This window comes from Ursus americanus, chromosome 34, assembly GCF_024610735.1.
Source record: "Ursus americanus isolate L20-20 chromosome 34, mUrsAme1.1.p, whole genome shotgun sequence".
Taxonomy (NCBI): domain Eukaryota; kingdom Metazoa; phylum Chordata; class Mammalia; order Carnivora; family Ursidae; genus Ursus; species Ursus americanus.
In genome coordinates this window covers 23,600,041-23,618,851 of record NC_142160.1, presented here as the reverse complement: position 1 = coordinate 23,618,851, position 18,811 = coordinate 23,600,041, and the positions used below count along the sequence as shown (strand labels likewise).

Here is an 18,811-nt window from a genome sequence, read left to right as displayed (position 1 = left end):
TTTATTTGTTCTTAGCTCCTCTCAGCGTATTTTATGTTGTTCTTTGTAAAAAATCTTGTCACTGTATGTTTGTGTATTTTTTTTATTTTTGCTTGGTTTCTTCTGAAGACATATTTTTTGTTTTAATGGTTCCTTTTATAATGAGCTTAAGATTATAAGTAATCACAAAATTAATATATTTTCTAACTTCTATTATTTTCTTTCCTTCTCTTTCACCACTTGATTTTAGCTGAATATATATTTTAGCATTTACCTTTCTCTCTTAAACACTGTTGCTTATAATCTCTTTCAGCTTCCAGAAATTAAAAGATAAACAAATTGGCATAATCACCTACCTTCTACCTTTTCTTTCCCTTCTCCTTCAAGTAAGTTTTCTGAGTTTCTAAGTTTCCTACATTGGCAGGAGTTAAAATATTTATAATTTGTTCTGGAATCTTAATCCCTGGATTAAGGTTTTAATTTATTAAATAGATTCAAAACATACTATCATTCCTTTTGCCATAATTTCTCATTAATTTTTTTTGTTTGGCTGAAGTTCTTCTTCCAGTCGTTTCTCCAAGAAAATCGTGGAAACCGTAACCTATGAGTGCTTGCACGCTTCAATTTATTTTTTATAAATCTGATCATTATAAACCTTCCTCTGATTTTTCTCACTGGATATAGAACTGTGCCTTTCCTCACATTCCTATACTTAGGGATTCCATTTGCCCCTGGCTCACAAAGATCACAAGAGGAGAATGTTATCAGTGCTCTGTAGTCCTGCCTCCTCACACCCAATTCAAAGCTCCCTTCAGAGCATTCAGAGGTGACAGAGAATTGTGCCAGGCTGACCAGGTGGTTCCCCCTCACTGTACTGCTGCTCCTTAAGCCAGTCCATAATCCCACACAGGCCCACAAGAAAAACGGGACCATCTCAGGGAGGAACTATCTAACTAGAGCCCATGAACTACATTAAGGATTCTGTAAACCTGAGACTTGAGGCAGAAGGCCACCTAAGCCAAGAGGGTCACATGCATAGGCAAAGAGCAAAGGCTTCTGGGATACCACCTTGAAAAACGCAATCCTTCCAAAGCAAAGCCCATGCAATTTAGAGGAAACATTATAGACAGAATGGCCTTAAAAGAGTTGACATCTATAGATTTTTAAACGTACTAAATAAATAAATAAATAAATAAATAAATAAATAAATAAAGGGGGAGCTATGTTCCCCAAAAATGCAAAGAGATCAGATTCACCAAACAGATGTTGACTCTTCCATGCCAAATTTCAACCATAGAGAACAAAGTGACTATAAATGCCTGAAAGCCAGCAAGTTAGTAGCAAACTCAACCATAAAATTAATATAAAAGTCAACTGACAAAAGTCAATTACTATACGTGGCACTAGGTAGGTAATGAACGTTACACTCCGATACAGTGGTGAATACACCCTCAAGAAGCTAAGCTTGGGTGTGAACCCAGAAATGACGATGGGACCCAGCCTTTTATCACAATGTAGCACCAATTAACATAGACAATTTGTCAATATTCCTGAAAGCAGTCATCCTAAGATTTATGGTGAGCCACTTCCCTTGATTTATTTATGTTGCTTTTTGGAATTTTAAGTCACTCTTTGAAATAGCTGCTCCAATCTTGTTCCATGCCATGTCCATAGAAATGGACACAGAAAGCTTAAATCAATCACTTGAAGCTTAAAAAAAAAAAATGGAGGTGTATTTCTGACACCTTCATTTAGTATTAGAACATATAGTAACCTTCTTGCAGAGGTAGAGAAAGCAGTCCTGTACCATTTTGTCTCTCCTCGGTTGTAGAGTCACTATTTTAGCTGCACTAGAATAAGCCCAAGCCCCCAGGAATATATTTCCTTTGCAAAACAGTTTCCAAGCACTTCCGTGCCCGCCATTGTGTTATGCACATGGCATTCAGCAAAGAACAGGGGACAGAGAATCTGGCTTCTCAGCTTAGAGTCGAGGGGTAGAATATAGACTTATACAGATTTACACAGTTCCAAGTTTCCCAAAAGACATCATATCCCCATTTTTGCCACAGGCCTTAGGACTTGGACATCCATAGCAATTTTCCAGGCATCACTCCCCAGAATTTATCCCACTGACTGCTTCTAGGAAGATTGCTTTAAAGATGTACAGAAATGTGGAGATACATACATACATACATACTACATAGACAGACAGATAAAACATAATAAAACAAGCAACTCTGATCACCAATCTAAATCTGTTTTGGTGATATAAAGCCTTCCAGCCAATGTAGATTAGCAAACACTTCACAAAACTTGCTGTGAAGTGTCAAGCTCTAGAACCGGGTAAAGATCTCCACAGCAACTCCTCAGAGTCCTTATTGACATCGTATTTGCCTGATGGGCCGTTCCCATCTGTCATAAAGCAACATCACCTATCAGGATGAAAGTCTCTCCAGGGCTGAAGGTGTCTGTTCTCGCCCCTGGCTCAAGCCCGTCAATGTCCCCTTGGCAAGGCCAGTCATACAGTCAGAACACACCAGGCCAGAGCAGTTTCTGTAAAGAAGAATGGCTCCCCGGTACAGTGAAACAGTCTGCAGCATAGACACCCCAATCACAAAAACTGAGAAATAGAAGCCACATGATGCAATCAGGGCCACCGTGGGAGGGGAGGGAGACCAAGTAAGCAGAGCAGACACGCTTGCAAGAGAAAGCACCAGACTAATCATGGAGACAAGACTTGTCCACAAATGCAAGTGCCCACTCCTGCTATTAAAGGAGAGTATCTACTTAAAACCAGTCTGTAGGGTGGGAGTTCCACTATCCTGTTTGAGAAATGACCACCAAAGTCTAAAGTTGAAAAGTGGCCACAAGCATTTCAGGAATCTTCCAGCACCTCTGTCATTTCTATCTGGTGTTGTGTTGTTGTTGTCGTTGTTTTTTTGAGTGTACACAATGTAACACAATGATACACAATGTCACACTAGTTCCAGGCGTACAACATAGGGATTCTGCATGTTTCTATATCATGCTGTGCTCACAAGTGTAGCTACCATCTGTTGCCGTACAACCCTATTGCAGTACCATTGACCCTATGCTGTACCTCTTATGCCTGTGACTTACTCATTCCATAACTAGAAGCCTGTGTCTCCCTGTCCCCTTCACCCATTTCATCCATCCCCCACCCTCTCCCCTCTGGCAACCAGCAGTTTGTTCTCTGTATTTATGGGTCTGAGGCTGCTTTTTGTTAATTTATTTATTTGGGGGTTTTTTGATTCCATGTATAAATGAAATCATACAGTATTTGTCTGTCTTTGCCTGACTTACTTCACTAGCATAATACCCTCTGGGTCCATCCATGTTGTCCCAAGTGGCACGAACTCATCTTTTTTTATGGCTGTGTGATATTCCATTCGCTATAGATATAGACCCCATCTTCTTTATCTATTCAACTACCAATGGACGTTTGGACGGCTCCCATGTCTTGGCTATTGTAAATAATGCTGCAATAAACATAGGGCTGCATATATCTTTTTGAGTTTTTGTTTTTTTCAGATAAATATCCAGAAGTGGAATTGATGGATCTTATGATAGTTGTTTTTAATTTTTTAAGGAACTTCTATACTGTCTTCCAGAGTGGTTGTACCAATTTGCATTCCCACCAACAGTGCACAAGGGTCCCTTTTTCTCCACATCCTTGCAAACACTTGTTATGTCTTGTCTTTTTGATTCCAGCCATTCTGACTGGTCTTTTCATATCTGGAGTTCAAATCAGGTCTTCCTGATGGAAGGGGAATTTAATCTGTAGGTGTACCACTATCTTTTTAGATATTCCTGAGGCCAAAGGGTCCTGGCCCAAGGTCCAAACTCTAAGGCGTGATACAGTTTGGGTTGGACAGTGAGTTCAGATCCTATCTCGACTCTTCTGGTTGTATAACCTGAGTCATACAATCTGCTCATCTTTACCTTAGTTTCTTCACCTGTCAAAATGGAGATCACAGGACTTTAAGGAGTTTATGTGTCTTGTACCTACTTCGTATTATATCAACACAGGTGCAAAGAAAAGCAAAAACCAAAAGTAACAAGGAAGAAGCTTATTTCCTGCAGACCAAAGGTAGGATGTGAGTAGCATAGAACAGGAGTGGAAGCACTGCTCGAGGTTTGCAGAGACCCAAGTGCCCTGCAACTCACCAGGATGGGGCCCTCGCATTCATGGCCTGGCTGGAACCATCCACACACAAGGCAGCAGGACACAGGGAAAAATGAAAGGGACAAGGTGCACCTGCCAGCCATCCCTTAAAGAACATTCCCGAGCTGCCCCATTCAAGGCACCACATCTATGTATATTCGATTGGCCAGAATCTAGGTATAGATGGAAATGCAGCCTCTTTTCAGGGTGGCTATATGTTCAGCTGTAATTCTATAGAAGGGAAATACCGCAAATAGATGGGGGGAATGGTCTCAGTAATTTCTTATGTTTTAGAAGTCATATGGCTTAGAAACTGACTAAAAGGAATAAATTAATAATTTTTTTAAAAAAGAAAACCTCTAGGGGCGTCTGGGTGGCACAGCGGTTAAGCGTCTGCCTTCGGCTCAGGGCGTGATCCCGGTGTTCTGGGATCAAGCCCCACATCAGTCTCCTCTGCTAGGAGCTGCTTCTTCCTCTCCCACTCCCCCTGCTTGTGTTCCCTCTCTCGCTGGCTGTCTCTCTCTGTCAAATAAAAAAAGAAAGAAAGAAAGAAAGAAAGAAGACCTCTGTCCACCTGTACTCCCTGCAACACCCATTGGGGATCTGTAGCTTTTCGAGCAGCATGGAAAGTGCAGGATCGAAGCCCAGACACAAGGGACTCCAGGCTCAAGGATCTGCCCTTTGGAGGATCTCAAGCCAGAATTGAGTACACCCAGCAAGTAACACTAACTAGAGAAATTAAGTGGCTACTTAGAAATACTCATGCACAACACCGCAATGTTGTCACCCACTCAGTGGAGTGACAAGCTTGCATATAGAACACAATATGGTTGTAGTTCATTGTCCTAAGGTATGTAGTCATCTGTACTAATGTATCTACTTAATCTGAATTGTTAAGTAGATGTAAAGAAACAGCGAGCTAAGAAGTAATTATGGACCACCCATTTAGGCCCTAGGACTCCGATTTGAAAAGAAGCGATAAAACAAAGCCAAGAAATGTCTCAAGGGTTATTTTTCCAGCACCAACCAACACCCACAACACCCCCATTATTCCTGTTGGAAATCCTCCAATGGGAGACATTGTTCCTCCTGAAAATGTTAAAAAGCCAAAGCGTACACTCTACTAGGGGTAAAACAATCCCACTACGTGTTACAAAATACGTCCAGAGGTGCCCTTGTCACCACTTATGCCTACTCTACCCCACGCCAAACACACACACACACACACACACACACACATCCCTTCCTCTTGCATGAACTTGAAAAAGGCAGGCCCCATCCTTGCGCTCCACAAGTTTCAGATTCTGCCACCAGGTGGCAGGAATAATCAAGAATTAGCAGGAATTACCAAGAAGCTAGGGCTGCTCCTCCTGGAACCAGAAAATGTCAGGATTCTGGAAAAGATCACAAGAACACTCAATCAAAACGTAGGTAGACTGAGGCTGAGAAGGTGTGACCTACCCAGCATCACACATGTAATTAGGGACCCTGAAGACCGGCACCCTCATGTACCTGTGTCTTGTATTTCCACTAATTCATGCTGAGTTTTATTTTCAACTTTTCATTAAGGAAATTTCCAGCATCCATGAAAGTGACAATCATAAAATGAGTCCCTAAACGCCTACCAACCAACTTCTGTAATTAGCAACACTTTGTCGTCTTTCCCTACTGTATACAGCGCCCCCTACTGTATTTGTTACCAAATGCTCAGATGTGCCACGTGGCCACACCAGTTAATGCAATATTAAAATCACTGTGGTTCATTCATCCAACAAAGAAGTGCTAGTGTCTCTTATGTGCGGGGACTGTTCTAAAGTAAGATATACAGCCGTAACCAAAAGGGCAGGTATGGCAACAAGGCTTTCATGCCTAAATCACGCATGTGCCACAAGTTAGATTTTATTCATGCTCTACAAACTCTTGTGTTTCGATAGATGCAAAATCAACCCAAGTTAGAACTGTCATTCTTTTGTAGCTCCTTGGGGCCAGCCAGAGATCTAAAGTTAAAATCAAAGTCATACACTTGTTCTTCTTTCAAAGACAAGGCCGACAAGGCCTAGCAGAGGCGTTTCCTGAAAAGCTATAGGGACCTACCTGGCACAGTTCATCTATCTTGTTGCCTTACTTGGAATGAAGTGCCCGGGGAAGGCAAGTTGGGATGAGATGGGAGAAAGATTGGACCCCCCTCAAAAAAAGTGAAAGAGAAATGAACCAGGTGTCTGTCACATCTGGAAACAGCAGCTCAGGGGTGAGGACAATTCCTCCAAGAACACAGCTTACTCCCTTCCTTAAAGTAAAATCACAACAGCCTGACAAAAGAAGGCATTTTTCTTACTCTCATTACTACCAGAGATTGCTTTAAACTAAACAAAACTCATTTTAGCATCTCAAATGTCCAACATCTAAGAAGAAAACTATCTGGTCTACGTTTTGCTTTATTTTATACGTTGGAAGCCTGTGTTACGTGACACACCCGAGCCTCAGCTCTGCTTATTATAAAGTCACATGCCTTAGATGGGGGCACCCGGTCCACCCCTGTCTTTTTCTCAAGTTGGACCACACCACTCCTTCTCTCAGAGCAGAGCAAAACAGAAATCACCTGCTTCTTTACGAGCCCAAGATTCACTAGTTCCTTCTTGATTCAGCTGATGCGTCTGAACACCTCATCTTTGCCGCCCCCTCCCTCAAAAGTCTTCTAGGTCCCGTTTCTTGAAAGAATGTTTGGGTTTTTGGTTCTGAAATTGTATTTTTGCAATCTGTGCTTTTTTCTTAGAATGAAGACGACTTTGATGAAAGCCAGAACACATCAGGAAATAACTCGCTAAGGTGTAGAGTTGAGCAAAGCAGAGAACACAAAACGGCCAAGCAGGTACTCCGGTGATGGTTGAGTGAATCTATTACCATGGTAACCGCTGTGCAACAGGGACTGAAAGCTGTGGGGACAGAAAGTGGGCTCTCAGCTGGCACTCAGAGGAATGAATTAAATGGTAATTAGAATGTGTAAGGCAGCGTCATGAAGAAAACACACATGCTCAAACAAAGAGATTTTGTGTCGCTACACCTGTCCCCAGAGTTTCCTGCTGGGGAGAGTACATAGGCTTTCTCGGACACTTCACTAGTACAGACTCCAAGCTCCATCCCAAAGCAAAAAGCACTGGCGTAATACAAAGCATCTCAATTTTAAAGCAAGTGAGGCAGATGAGGAAGGTTCTAAGATACGGTCTAAAACTGTCCATCATGCCCTAGGGTTCCCTCAGGGACACCTAAGTTTACAGCAGACTGAGGCCCTCCGTCAAACGGCCACTTTTCTTTTTTATATATTGAATTCTGGGAAGGAGCTCATTTGAAGAAAGCCTTCTGCTACTAAAAATCCAGCAGATTATCCATGTAGATCATCCTTTTTTTTTCTCTTTTTTTTGGTAATTCTGGGTGCCGACTATCAAGCCATTTATTGGTGGGAGTTATTCTCATGATAAAAAGACTAACTTGTTTGACGTAGAAAATGTGGAAGATTATTGTAGCAAAATTTGGAAGATAAAAAAAAATTACCTGTATAATTCCAGAAAAAAATCAGTGCCTAACATCTTAAAATATGGCCTTTTAAGGCAAACATACACCCACATGCCATGTCACCTATATTGGGATCATGCTATCTATATTACTACTGTGTATTTTACTTAATATATTGTAAAAAAAAAAAAAGTGTCCGTTTCACTCATTATTCAACAAAAGAAAACAATACTTCTGTCCATACAAAACCCGCACATAGAAGTTTATAGTACCTTTATTCATAACTGCCAAAGATATCCTTCAGCAGGTGAATAGATAAATGAACTGTGGCCCATGCAGACAATGGAATATTCTTCAGTCCCAAAAAGACATGAACCTTTGAGCCATGAAAAGACATGGGGGAACATTAAATGAGTATTGCTAATTAAAAAAAGCAGTCTGAAATGATTACATACTGTATGATTCCAAGTATATGACAAAGGAAAATGCAAAATGGTGGAGACGGTAAAAAGACCAGTGGTTACCAAGAGAAGGGGGAGGGACACGTGGGCAGAGCACGGAGGATTTGGGGGCAGTGAAACTACTCTGTGTGATGCTCTTATGCTGGATACATGTCATTATGCATTTGTCCAGACCCATAAAATATACAACACCAAAAGTGAACCCTAATGTAAACTACAGACTTTGGACGCTAATGTGTCCATGTAGGTTCATCAACTGCAACAAATGTACCACTCTGGTAGGAGACAGTGCTGATGGGAGAAGCTATGCGTGAGTGGGGCAGCAGGGACACGGGAAATTTCTACTTTCCCTCAGTTTTGCTGGGAACCTGAAATGGCTCTTTAAAAAATGAAGTCTTTTTTAAATTGTTTCACAAAACAATCAAAAAAAATAGATACTTTACTATTATAAACAAGAATATAAAGAGCAAGGAGGAGCCACTGGATTTGGCCACAATGGTCCTTGGGTGACGTTGACAACAGCCATCTCAGTAAAAGTCTGAGTGAGTAGGATGCAAGGGTCACTAAAAGTAAAGGCAATTCTTTCAAGTGGCTTGGCTGTGAAGGGAAGGTGGGAGGATAGATGTCCCATGACTATGGGGTCAAGGAGATTTTGTTGTTGTTATTGTCGTTTTTGGTTTGTTGTAAGACGGAGAGAGGTGCTCACTTCAGCAGCACGTATACTAAAATTGGAACGATAGAAAGAAGATTAGCATGGCCCCAGCACAAGGATGACATGCTAATTTGTGAAGCATTCCATATTTTAACACCAAAAAAGCATAAACCAATTAAAAAATGGGCAGAAGACATGAATAGACATTTCTTCAAAGAAGACATCCAGATGGCCAACAGACCCATGAAAAGATGCTCAACATCACTCATCATCAGGGAAATGCGAATCAAAACCACAATGAAACATTACTGCACACCTGTCAGAATGGCTAAATTCAAAAACACAAAAAAACAACAAGTGTTGGCAAGGATGGGGAGAAATAATGAATCGTTGAACACTGCATCAAAAACTAATGATGTACTGTATGCTGGCTAACTGAACGTAGTAAAAATAAATAAATAAATAAATAAATAAATAAATAAATAAATAAATAAATAAATAAAATTAAAGAAAAAAAAAGTGGGGAGAAAAAGGAACCCTTGTGTACTGTTGGTGGGAATGCAAACTGGTGCAGCCACTGCAGAAAAGAGTATGGAGGTTCCTCAAAACTTTAAAAATAGAACTACCCTGTGATTCAGTAATTGCATTACTGGGTAATTTACCCAACGAATACAAAGAGATACATGCACCCTTCTGTTTATTGCAGCATTATCTACAATAGCTGAACTACGGAAGCATCCCAAGTGTCCATCGATAGATGAATGGATAGAGAAGAGGTGATATATATATACATATAGGAATATTACTGGGCTATGAAAGAGAATGAAATCTTGCCATTTGCAACAACATGGATGGATCCAGAGAGTATAATGCCAACTAAAATAAGTCAGTTGGAAAAAGACAAATACTGTATGATCTCACTCATATGTGGAATTTAAGAAACAAACAAATAAAAAAACAAACAAGAAGAAAAGAGATAAACTGAAAAACAGACTTAACTATAGAGAGATGGTTACCAGAGGGAAGGTGGGTGGGGGATAGGTGAGCTAGGGGAAGGGGATTAAGAATACACTCATCATGAGGAACACTGAGTAATGTCGAGAGCTGTTGAAGACTATATTGTATAGATGAAATTAATATAAAACTGTATGTTAATTATATTGAAATTAAAATTTTTAAAAAAGAAAAACGTCTGTACCAATCTGATAGGTAAAAACAAACAGATAAATAAAGATGGGAATGGGTGGGGGAAAAAAGAACAGTTAATGTCAGACATTCCATAGACAGTAGGTAACTTGAAATTTCACTGTAAGAAAATAATAATCATGATTATTTAAATCAAATATTTGTCACCACTCTAACTACTGGCTAAGGTAGGTGTTAGATGGGAACGAAATGAATAAGGCTCCTGTCGACCCCTGTCCTCAGCAGCAGCAGCTTGGACTCCACCGGTCTCTATTATCCTTCACCTTCCTAATTCCTGGGGTCCAGCCCAGAAAATGAAGGTAGTCTACATGAAACGTATAATGGAGTTTCACATCAAAGGACTATATGACCTTTGAAAATCCTCTCGGCCCGGAGACATGCTTACGACTTTTTTTTTTTTCCCCTAGAGAGGGGGGTTGGCTAGAGGGAGAGAGAGAATCTTAAGCAGGCTCCACACCCAGCACGAAGCCCAACACAGGGCTCAGTCTCACAACCCTGACATCACGACCTGGGCCAAAATCACAAGTCGGATGCTTAACCAACTGAGGCACCCAGGCGCCCCACTTATGACTCATTTCTGAATTCTCTCACAGTATAGAGAATCAATGGCTGCCTGGGATATGACAGAAAACGAAAGCTGAGATTTGGCGTTATTGCTCTTAGAGCATGTTCAAAACTGTTCCACATCTGCATACTTTCTTGTCACCTTCCCTTGCCACGCTTACTATAGCTGGACCTATTTGAGCCATTATTGCAAAACGGAGGGAGGCAGGAAATCCTCTATGCTATCCTGAGATCAGAATGGGTCATGGATATTTAAAAGTTAGAATGGTACCTAGAAAGATAGCCCAGATATATACTTCACTCCATTAATTAGAGCAAGGGTTTGCTGAGAAAGGGAAATACTTCCAAATTTAGGCCACTGATAGAAGGACCCTAGTTTCCAAGGGAAGGTTTATCAGCTCTTGAAGATACGGGGCTCACGCTCACATCTGCAGATCAAGCCTGGGGCTGCCAGGAAAATAAACCAGCTTGGTCACAGTCCTTTGAAAACCAGGGCTGGCAGAGTATAAAAGGAGATTTATGCAGCTTCTGATATTAAGTGCATTTAGCCCGTGCCTGAAAACAGAGCAGGGGTTGAATGAATGATTGCAGTAGAGACAGGAGCAAAAAGTGGAGATATGAGCCTATTCCCTAAAGAAAAGGAGGAAATACCAACAGCTCCTTTGGGAGAAAAAGGAGAGAGAAGTGTCATCCTGGATTTCTTGTGATTAAAGGGGAAAATGTGTGCACAAGTAGATAATAGGAGCTATCTTCTTGCATAATAATTTTAAAAGGGGGGGTGCCTGGGTGGCACAGCGGTTAAGCGTCTGCCTTTGGCTCAGGGCGTGATCCCGGCGTTATGGGATCGAGCCCCACATCAGGCTCCTCCGCTAGGAGCCTGCTTCTTCCTCTCCCACTCCCCTTGCTTGTGTTACCTCTCTCGCTGGCTGTCTCTCTCTCTGTCGAATAAATAAACAAAAATCTTTAAAAAAATAATAATAATTTTAAAAGGGCTTTTGTCAGTCCTTTGCCAAAATTCTGAGCAAAAGAGATGAGGGTCCACCACGCCCAGGATTCTCATTATTCCATCTGCTGCAATGTTTGATTTCCAGGACGAAGAGCAGATCACCATTGAGCAGGATTCTTTAAGAAACAAAGAAGATGAGGAGGAGGATGCAGAGACACATCAAAAAGGGTACAGGTTTAACCAGAGAACTAACCATACTGACTCCTATTGGTTTTGCCACTTTGTTTTATCCTCATCTAATTTCACACACTTATTATTATGTATTACCTATTCCCACCACTACCCAACCCCCTTCCCTACCACCCAGCCAACACCATTTTCAGAAAAATTAACGGGTCTCTATGATAATCACCGTGGTAAATTCAAACTGCTGATGTCCTGGGAACCCAATATCCAGGACAGTCTTCTAATTAAAGGCATAAGTTACCAACTAATTGCTCCAGGCCACGCAAAAGTAGTTAATTCATCTTCTCAATGTCAATCAATAAGCAATTGATTTCTCAAAACCCAATCCGCATCAAGTCCCAACAAACTTGCTCTTACGTTGTAGTACCCTGAAGGTATTCCAAGTCCTTATTGCCCCATGAGGTGAGAGAGGCAAATCATTTTCTTTCTTTTTTGGACCAGGAAAATGAAGCTCAGAGAGGTGACTTACTCAAGATTAATCAGCTAGAGAGGAACAAAGCTAACTTAACAATTTCAGCTTCTGATTCTTAGTCCAAGATTGTCTGGTCTGTCATAACACTCAAGTATTTGTCAAGTTTCTGAATGCCCATTTAAATTTTATTTAAATTTCTATGTCTCTCAGGAACTTTGTTTTTGGTTTTTGTTTTTTGTTTGCTTGGTTGGTTTTTTTTTGTTTGTTTTTTGGGGTTTTTTTATTTTTGTTTTTGTTTTGGGTTTTTTTGTTTTTTGTTTTGCATCATAAGGTTATCTCTGCAGTTGGTGAGAATGAGGATTAAAAGCTCTTGTCACATATACAGTACCCAAAATATTTACTACCTCAGAAACCTGCGCTTAGTTCTGTCTTTCATTTTACTTTATGGATCTCTGACCCCAGGAGCTGAGAAATTCTCTTGGTTTCTTAACCAAGGTTTCTTAATGTTGAGGTACTGAGGTTTCTTAATGTTAATGGGATAGAAGCAATCACCAGGAGGATAGGAGTGGTCTAGTCAAGATAACCAAATGGCTGAGGGGAGCCTGGGTGGCACAGCGGTTTAGCGTCTGCCTTCGGCTCAGGGCGTGATCCCGGTGTTGTGGGATCGAGCCCCACATCAGGCTCCTCCGCTATGAGCCTGCTTCTTCCTCTCCCGCTCCCCCTGCTTGTGTTCCCTCTCTCGCTGGCTGTCTCTCTCTGTCAAATAAATAAATAAAATCTTTAAAAAAAAAAAAAAAGATTTTAAGATAACCAAATGGCTGAAGCCTCTATTTCGAGCTACTTTACTTTATGCAGGGTGAGATTGCTGTCTTGGACCACACACATTCCGTGCAATTAAAGAATCTGATGAATCCAGCCTAAAGTACGTGAATGTGACCGATTCGATGGTGCCCTCCACCCCTGCCACTTTGAAACACGATCAGAAACTGAGGTTGATGGATCATCAGCCTTTCCTAAGTTCAACCACGAAAACTTAGTCTTTACCGAACTTTTATTTCCTTCGTATCTTCTGGATCAGTGTTTCTAATTCACTCACATGCATAACACCAAAGTTTTCATGAAATAAGACTCACCATTACTATGTGTGATATGCTCTCATACACCTTATTCTTTCTTATTAAAGATGGGTGTCCCGCACCGTGCCCTTCATGATCCACTGATGGGACCCAACCCACAGTGGTAGAATACTGTTCAGATAAGCAACACACACTACCGCTTCATTTATCTGGAAATTTAACATATGCCTGTCAAGCAGCATGTCATGTCCAAGGTCCTAGTGCTATCAGGCTCACATCTGTTCTCCAGGAAGTTAGCCAGTCAAGGCTTCATCACAAAATATGATCAAAGAAGACAGCAGGATTAAAGCACAGAGGAATGCCTCTGTCCAAGGAGATGCAAGAAGGTGTGAAAGGAGTGAGGGGCTTCGGCTGTGCCCTGAAACGTGCAGGGGGTGTAGGGGTTGGACACGCAGGCATAGCTGCTGCAAGGTGGAGAATGGAGGAGAGGTCCTAGCTCAGGGCTGAGTCCTTTGAGACCCTGGAGACGAGGAATCTCCTCTAGGGACTAGAAGTGGCCTAGAAGTGGCAATGATTAAATGTGTGAATAAATTCCTTCCTCCAGTGGGAGAAGAAGAGGTCTCCATTAGAAGGGGCACTGAGGAAAGAGGCGAGTGCAGGGAAGCCAGATTTCAGGGCAGGAGTGGAGGGAACCAGGAGCACCCCAGGAGAAGTAGAGGACAGTCTCTGTGTGTATGGCCCTGGGACCCTTCCAAACTCACTCGCTGATGGACACTGTCCTCCCCAGCAGAAGTGATCAGATGCACACATTGCTCACTCACGACCCACCACCCCCTAACAAAGCTCTGGACAGAAACAAAGGCACGCCAACAATGCCAGAACTTTCTAGAAAGCTATATTACAACCTGGCAGTTAGTAGCTCTGAAAACCACAAAATCCTTCTTTACATTTCAAGCACCCAGTGAAGCCTGTCGGTCTCCCACTAAAAAATACGGTAAGCCGGGACAGGGAACAACCAACTTACTTAAACCTTGTGAGACCAGAAGGGAGGAGAGTTTCTAAAATCGACATTTCATAACCTTGGCCTAAAAGCTCTTAGAGGCCCTCATAGTCCAGTGAGAAACACTCCCGTCTTGTGATTTTTTTTTTTTTTTTTTTTTTTTTTGCTTTTGGTTAGTTACCATCTCCCCTGCTCTGTTTCCAGAAGCACATTTTCTGCATATCTGTGAGCCCTCAGGGCTTGGCACATCCACGCGGCAAAGGCTGATGCAAGCCACGGCTGACTGTAGTCTTAAATGAGATGAGTATCCCATTTCTGTTTCGTAGGACATACACTTCACTAATTCGTTCGTTTGCTTGCTTGCTTAACGAAGCTTCATCTAGCTCAGTATGTCCGTTTATTTCATGTTTTTGATGTTTACCTCTGCCTGCCTTTTTGTTTTTGTGTTGTTACAGGTATCTGGAAAGGAAGTATGATACGGTTTGTGATTTTTATAAGAAACACAAAACCACCGTTTGGTACATCATCTGGGGCATCTTAATACTAGGTAAATAAAGAAAGGAGGATGGATGCCAGTGTCTTTTTTCGAGAATCCCCCAAATATTAGTTTTCTGTAGAAAGAAAAGAAATCTTTCTAATCTTCTTGTTCCCCTGGACTTCAGTGAATCCCAAGAAGCAGAGAGGTTAATCGAGAAGCCCCAACTGGAGGGTCTCGCCTGGAGTTGCCTATGCAGATTGTTTCCCTGTTCGGTCTACGCAGCTAGCAGCTAATTATTTAGGTCCCCTACTCTTACGGCCTTTGTTGTTGTGATGTATTTAAGGGTCGGTTAGTGCAAACCCAGGTACCTAGAAAACATGGTGATACAAGGTGGGAACCTACTTGCAGGGGGCAATCTAAGCAATTCATACTTCGTGCAAATACAATGTGAGCAGGAGTTTAGGGTCATGTAGGCTATTCCTCTTGCCTATCTTTGCACATGAGCAGGACTTCTATTTTGCCTCCTCCAGAGCAAAGTGTTCCACAGCCCATTTTGAAGAACCCTCCTATCTATAAAATGTGAACTCTCGCACCCAAGTCCACTGACATGAATTCAAGATCACTGCACCTCCAAGGTCAGTGGCTTGGTTGGTGCTCAGATAGCTGAAACAGGGAACAGCAGGGTTGAAAGCTTCCTCTGTACTGGGCCAGCTAGTATTCTAGGCTTTTCCAGCCATGCAGCAAACACCGCACAACTCTGCATTCAGTGGCTTCTTGATTGAACCTTCCCTTGGCTGAGCCGTGTCAGTGCTGGAGGCTGGTCGGCAGCTGGTGCCAGTGATGGTCCCCATCTGTGCTCCCTTTCACAACAGGTTACCTGGCGATGGTGATTGCAGCTTGTGTGCTGAACTTTCAGAGAGCCCTTCCCCTTTTCGTGATCACCGTGGCCGCCATCTTCTTTATAGTCTGGGATTACTTTATGGCCAAATATGAGCATCGAATCGATGAGTGCCTGTCTCCTGGCAAAAGGGTCCTAAACAGACACTGGTCCTGGATGAAGTGGTAAATGCACCCATTCCTCTTGTTGCCTTTGAGGGGGATGTCAGTCTTTTCCAATACTGTTCCAAAAACATGTTCTGAAATTGCTCCCTTATTTATGGGCTATTGAAACTAGAAATAACTGAGTTATAATGCCTTCATTTTACAAACAGGAAATCAAGGCCTAGATAGGGCAAAAACTCATAAGATACGTTCAAACGTCCCTACAAACTGCTTTCATTTCAAGTGCCACTAAATGCTGTCCAAACGATGGTACAGTTCTGACTTGGGGAGGCAGCTTTCTGCTCTGGACCTGAAGCTGGCCTCTTTGAGAGGAAGACGCTGTGAAATATTAAAGTTGACTCTTTCCTATAGGACCCCATATCCTATGAGTGACCACTCAGGGCTTTTCCCTCAACTTCTTTCTGTGGGGCCTCCCCTAACTCCAGGCAGCCTCAGTGGATTGGACACAAGACAGGTTCTCCCCAGAATGGCTCACAAGGGATATACCAGGAAAGGTCACAAACCCTTGGCCTAATAACACAGGATTGTGCAATCCCAACACAGCACGCTTTCTGGCTCTGCCCTCCAAGCTATGAGTCAAACTTGTCATGCCCCCTGGATCCGCCAAGGAGTCAGAACACATCCTGAAGTCCAACTTAGCTCTCTGACGCTCCGCTAAAGTCCCCCATCTTCAGAGAACACATTTCAAATTCTCCCCTAAAAGGAAGAAAGGTAAAATCTCTCCCATCTCCCAAAACGGAAGTGAGGACTCACCCCAGAGCTCTCAAAGAAATCACCAGACTTCCCTCTCTAAAGATCCCTTCTCACCTCTGACCCCTTTGTGTGTCCTTGAACCAGCGAAGAGTCCAAGAGCTGTGGAATGTGCTTAAGGCAGTGCTTAATTTTATTTATTATTTATTTATTCATTTATCTATTTATTTATTTATTTACTAGCTATTTGCCTTCACGGCCACAGTGAAAGAGGGTCTGTGCAATCTCTAGAAGCCTAACTTCCTGGTGCCAGGGTGTGCTACCCTTAATAAATTCTGTGTTTGTTAGTTTAAGCCTGCTCCAAATTTTCAGGTTAGCACAACACATGATGCTAATGCCTCCTTTCTGATTCCTTTAGGGTGATTTGGACCATACTGATCCTGGCAGTTATTCTCTGGCTGATCTTTGACACCGCCAAATTGGGCCAACAGCAGCTGGTGTCCTTCGGTGGCCTCATAATGTACATTATCCTGATATTTCTATTTTCCAAGTACCCAACCAAAGTAAGTATGAAATCGATCTTTTTCAGCTTTTTCCCTCTTTTTTCCCCCTCATGTTTAAATTGCTCAAAATAATGAGTGTGAGAGAATTTCACTGCTATTCAGTATTTGTCTTACCTTGCTATGCTATTTTAAGTGGCTAGGGTGCCTTTCTTCCCAAGCTTTCTTAGTACCAGTTCTCTCTCATTTTTCATTCTCAGTAATTTTCCAGTTACACCACCAGGGAGGTGTTCTCTCCTGCCCAGTCCAATTTCTACTCACGTACCCCACCTCCCTCCATCAAACACACAAAGAAAATTTATCTATTTTTGATGCCAGTTTCCCCAGGCCAGTAAATAATTTAATATTCTGCCACTGGATTCTGCAGTTTATCAAATTTCTATTTGCAAGTTCGGTTATTTTACTGCAAAAATCTGTCCTTAAACAGTTTTGTTCCCACTGAATTCAATTCTCATTCTCATCCTGTCGGCCTGTAACCCATTAAATGGGCAAGAATTTGGAGACATCGAAGCCTTCACACACGACTCAGAATGGCAAACTCCAGAAGATTTTACTGGTTTTCTGAAAGGTTGACCCAAGAAAAACAAGTCACCTAATAGGATCCAAAGTGCTTGCCCGCCTCGGGTCAGCATCGCTGCTGGCTTCCATGCCTCCGATCCCACAGTTCTTTGCAGCCCACTCATCTCCGCACCAAAAATGAAAGCAGTTGGTTGTCCATTCCTGCTGCACTCCCTGGCTCTGCATTAGAGTTAATTGGTTCCTTTTACAGTGAAATGAGAGCCCCTCAACAGGGTGGAATTTCACTTAATTCACTTACAAATTGTCAGATTAACAAACCTTGGGCACACAGAGAGAAGCCATGTTCTGCCTTTCCATTTTCCAGACGGGAAATAATTATATGTCTCTAACATTTACAGCACGACGAAGAGGACCAGATCCTTCTTCCTTTAATGGCCCCTCTAAGACTATTCTTTGTGTTTAAGTTATTTTATCATGATATAATGATTACATACTCTCCAGGGACAGAAGCCTGCAAACTCAGGATTTGAAAGGGAGAATGCAGCCCTGAGATCTGGGGGCATGATTCTATCGAGGGATTCTCTGCTCACAACTGCTTTGGCCTCCAAAAGAAGGTGGATCATAGGCCATGCGTGAGAAGCTTCCAAGGAAATAGTGACCCTCTGGGTGTCTATGCTGAGCTTAGCATTCCTTTTCTAGTAAGCTCTATGTCTTCATCTTTCTGCATAGGTTTACTGGAGGCCTGTCTTTTGGGGAATTGGGTTACAGTTTCTTCTTGGGCTCTTAATCCTGAGGACTGAACCTGGATTTATGGCTTTCGATTGGTTGGGCCAACAAGTTCAGGTAAGTTGGGTTCAAACGAATATCTTGCTTCTAAGTGTTTTTGACATTTGGATATAATCCTCAAGACACGTCAGAAGTAAGTTCCTTCATCTGCACGAGCTGAGCCACATTTTTGTTTGTGTAGAATACATTAATCTGTCTAGTTTATAAATATTACAGTTGTCCCTCCCCATATCATCCACTGCCTCACTCCCTTATCCAGACTGTCCCTTTCATCCTGCCCCAGAAGTGTCACACTTCTAAGATGGTTCCACAAACAGAGAAACAGAATTCTTTGCATCGAGTGCTAACTAGTGCCCCCTGTGTGCCATCTATGGCTCGCTGGAACAAATTGACACACCTGGCTCCTTCTTGAGCGTCCTGGAGTCAGACTGAATGTCGCAAATGACGAGAAATCTGTATGCAGGTATAGTTCAAAAAT

General features: G+C 42.2%; 1 protein-coding gene and 1 non-coding gene across 2 annotated transcripts in view; both read left to right on the top strand.

The window, feature by feature from the left end:
* SLC28A3 (solute carrier family 28 member 3) overlaps nt 1-18,811 on the top strand; it is a 49,796-nt gene that overhangs the window by 12,501 nt on the left and 18,484 nt on the right. The window contains exons 2-7 of the mRNA XM_045780923.2: nt 6,939-7,034; nt 11,650-11,732; nt 14,694-14,785; nt 15,589-15,778; nt 16,887-17,031; nt 18,277-18,390. Coding sequence (XP_045636879.2) covers nt 6,939-7,034; nt 11,650-11,732; nt 14,694-14,785; nt 15,589-15,778; nt 16,887-17,031; nt 18,277-18,390 — 720 coding nt within the window. The remainder of the gene's footprint in view (nt 1-6,938; nt 7,035-11,649; nt 11,733-14,693; nt 14,786-15,588; nt 15,779-16,886; nt 17,032-18,276; nt 18,391-18,811) is intronic.
* On the top strand, nt 8,835-8,941 carry LOC123781481 (U6 spliceosomal RNA). The gene has a single exon (XR_006776740.2). It is a non-coding gene; the product is annotated as a U6 spliceosomal RNA (small nuclear RNA).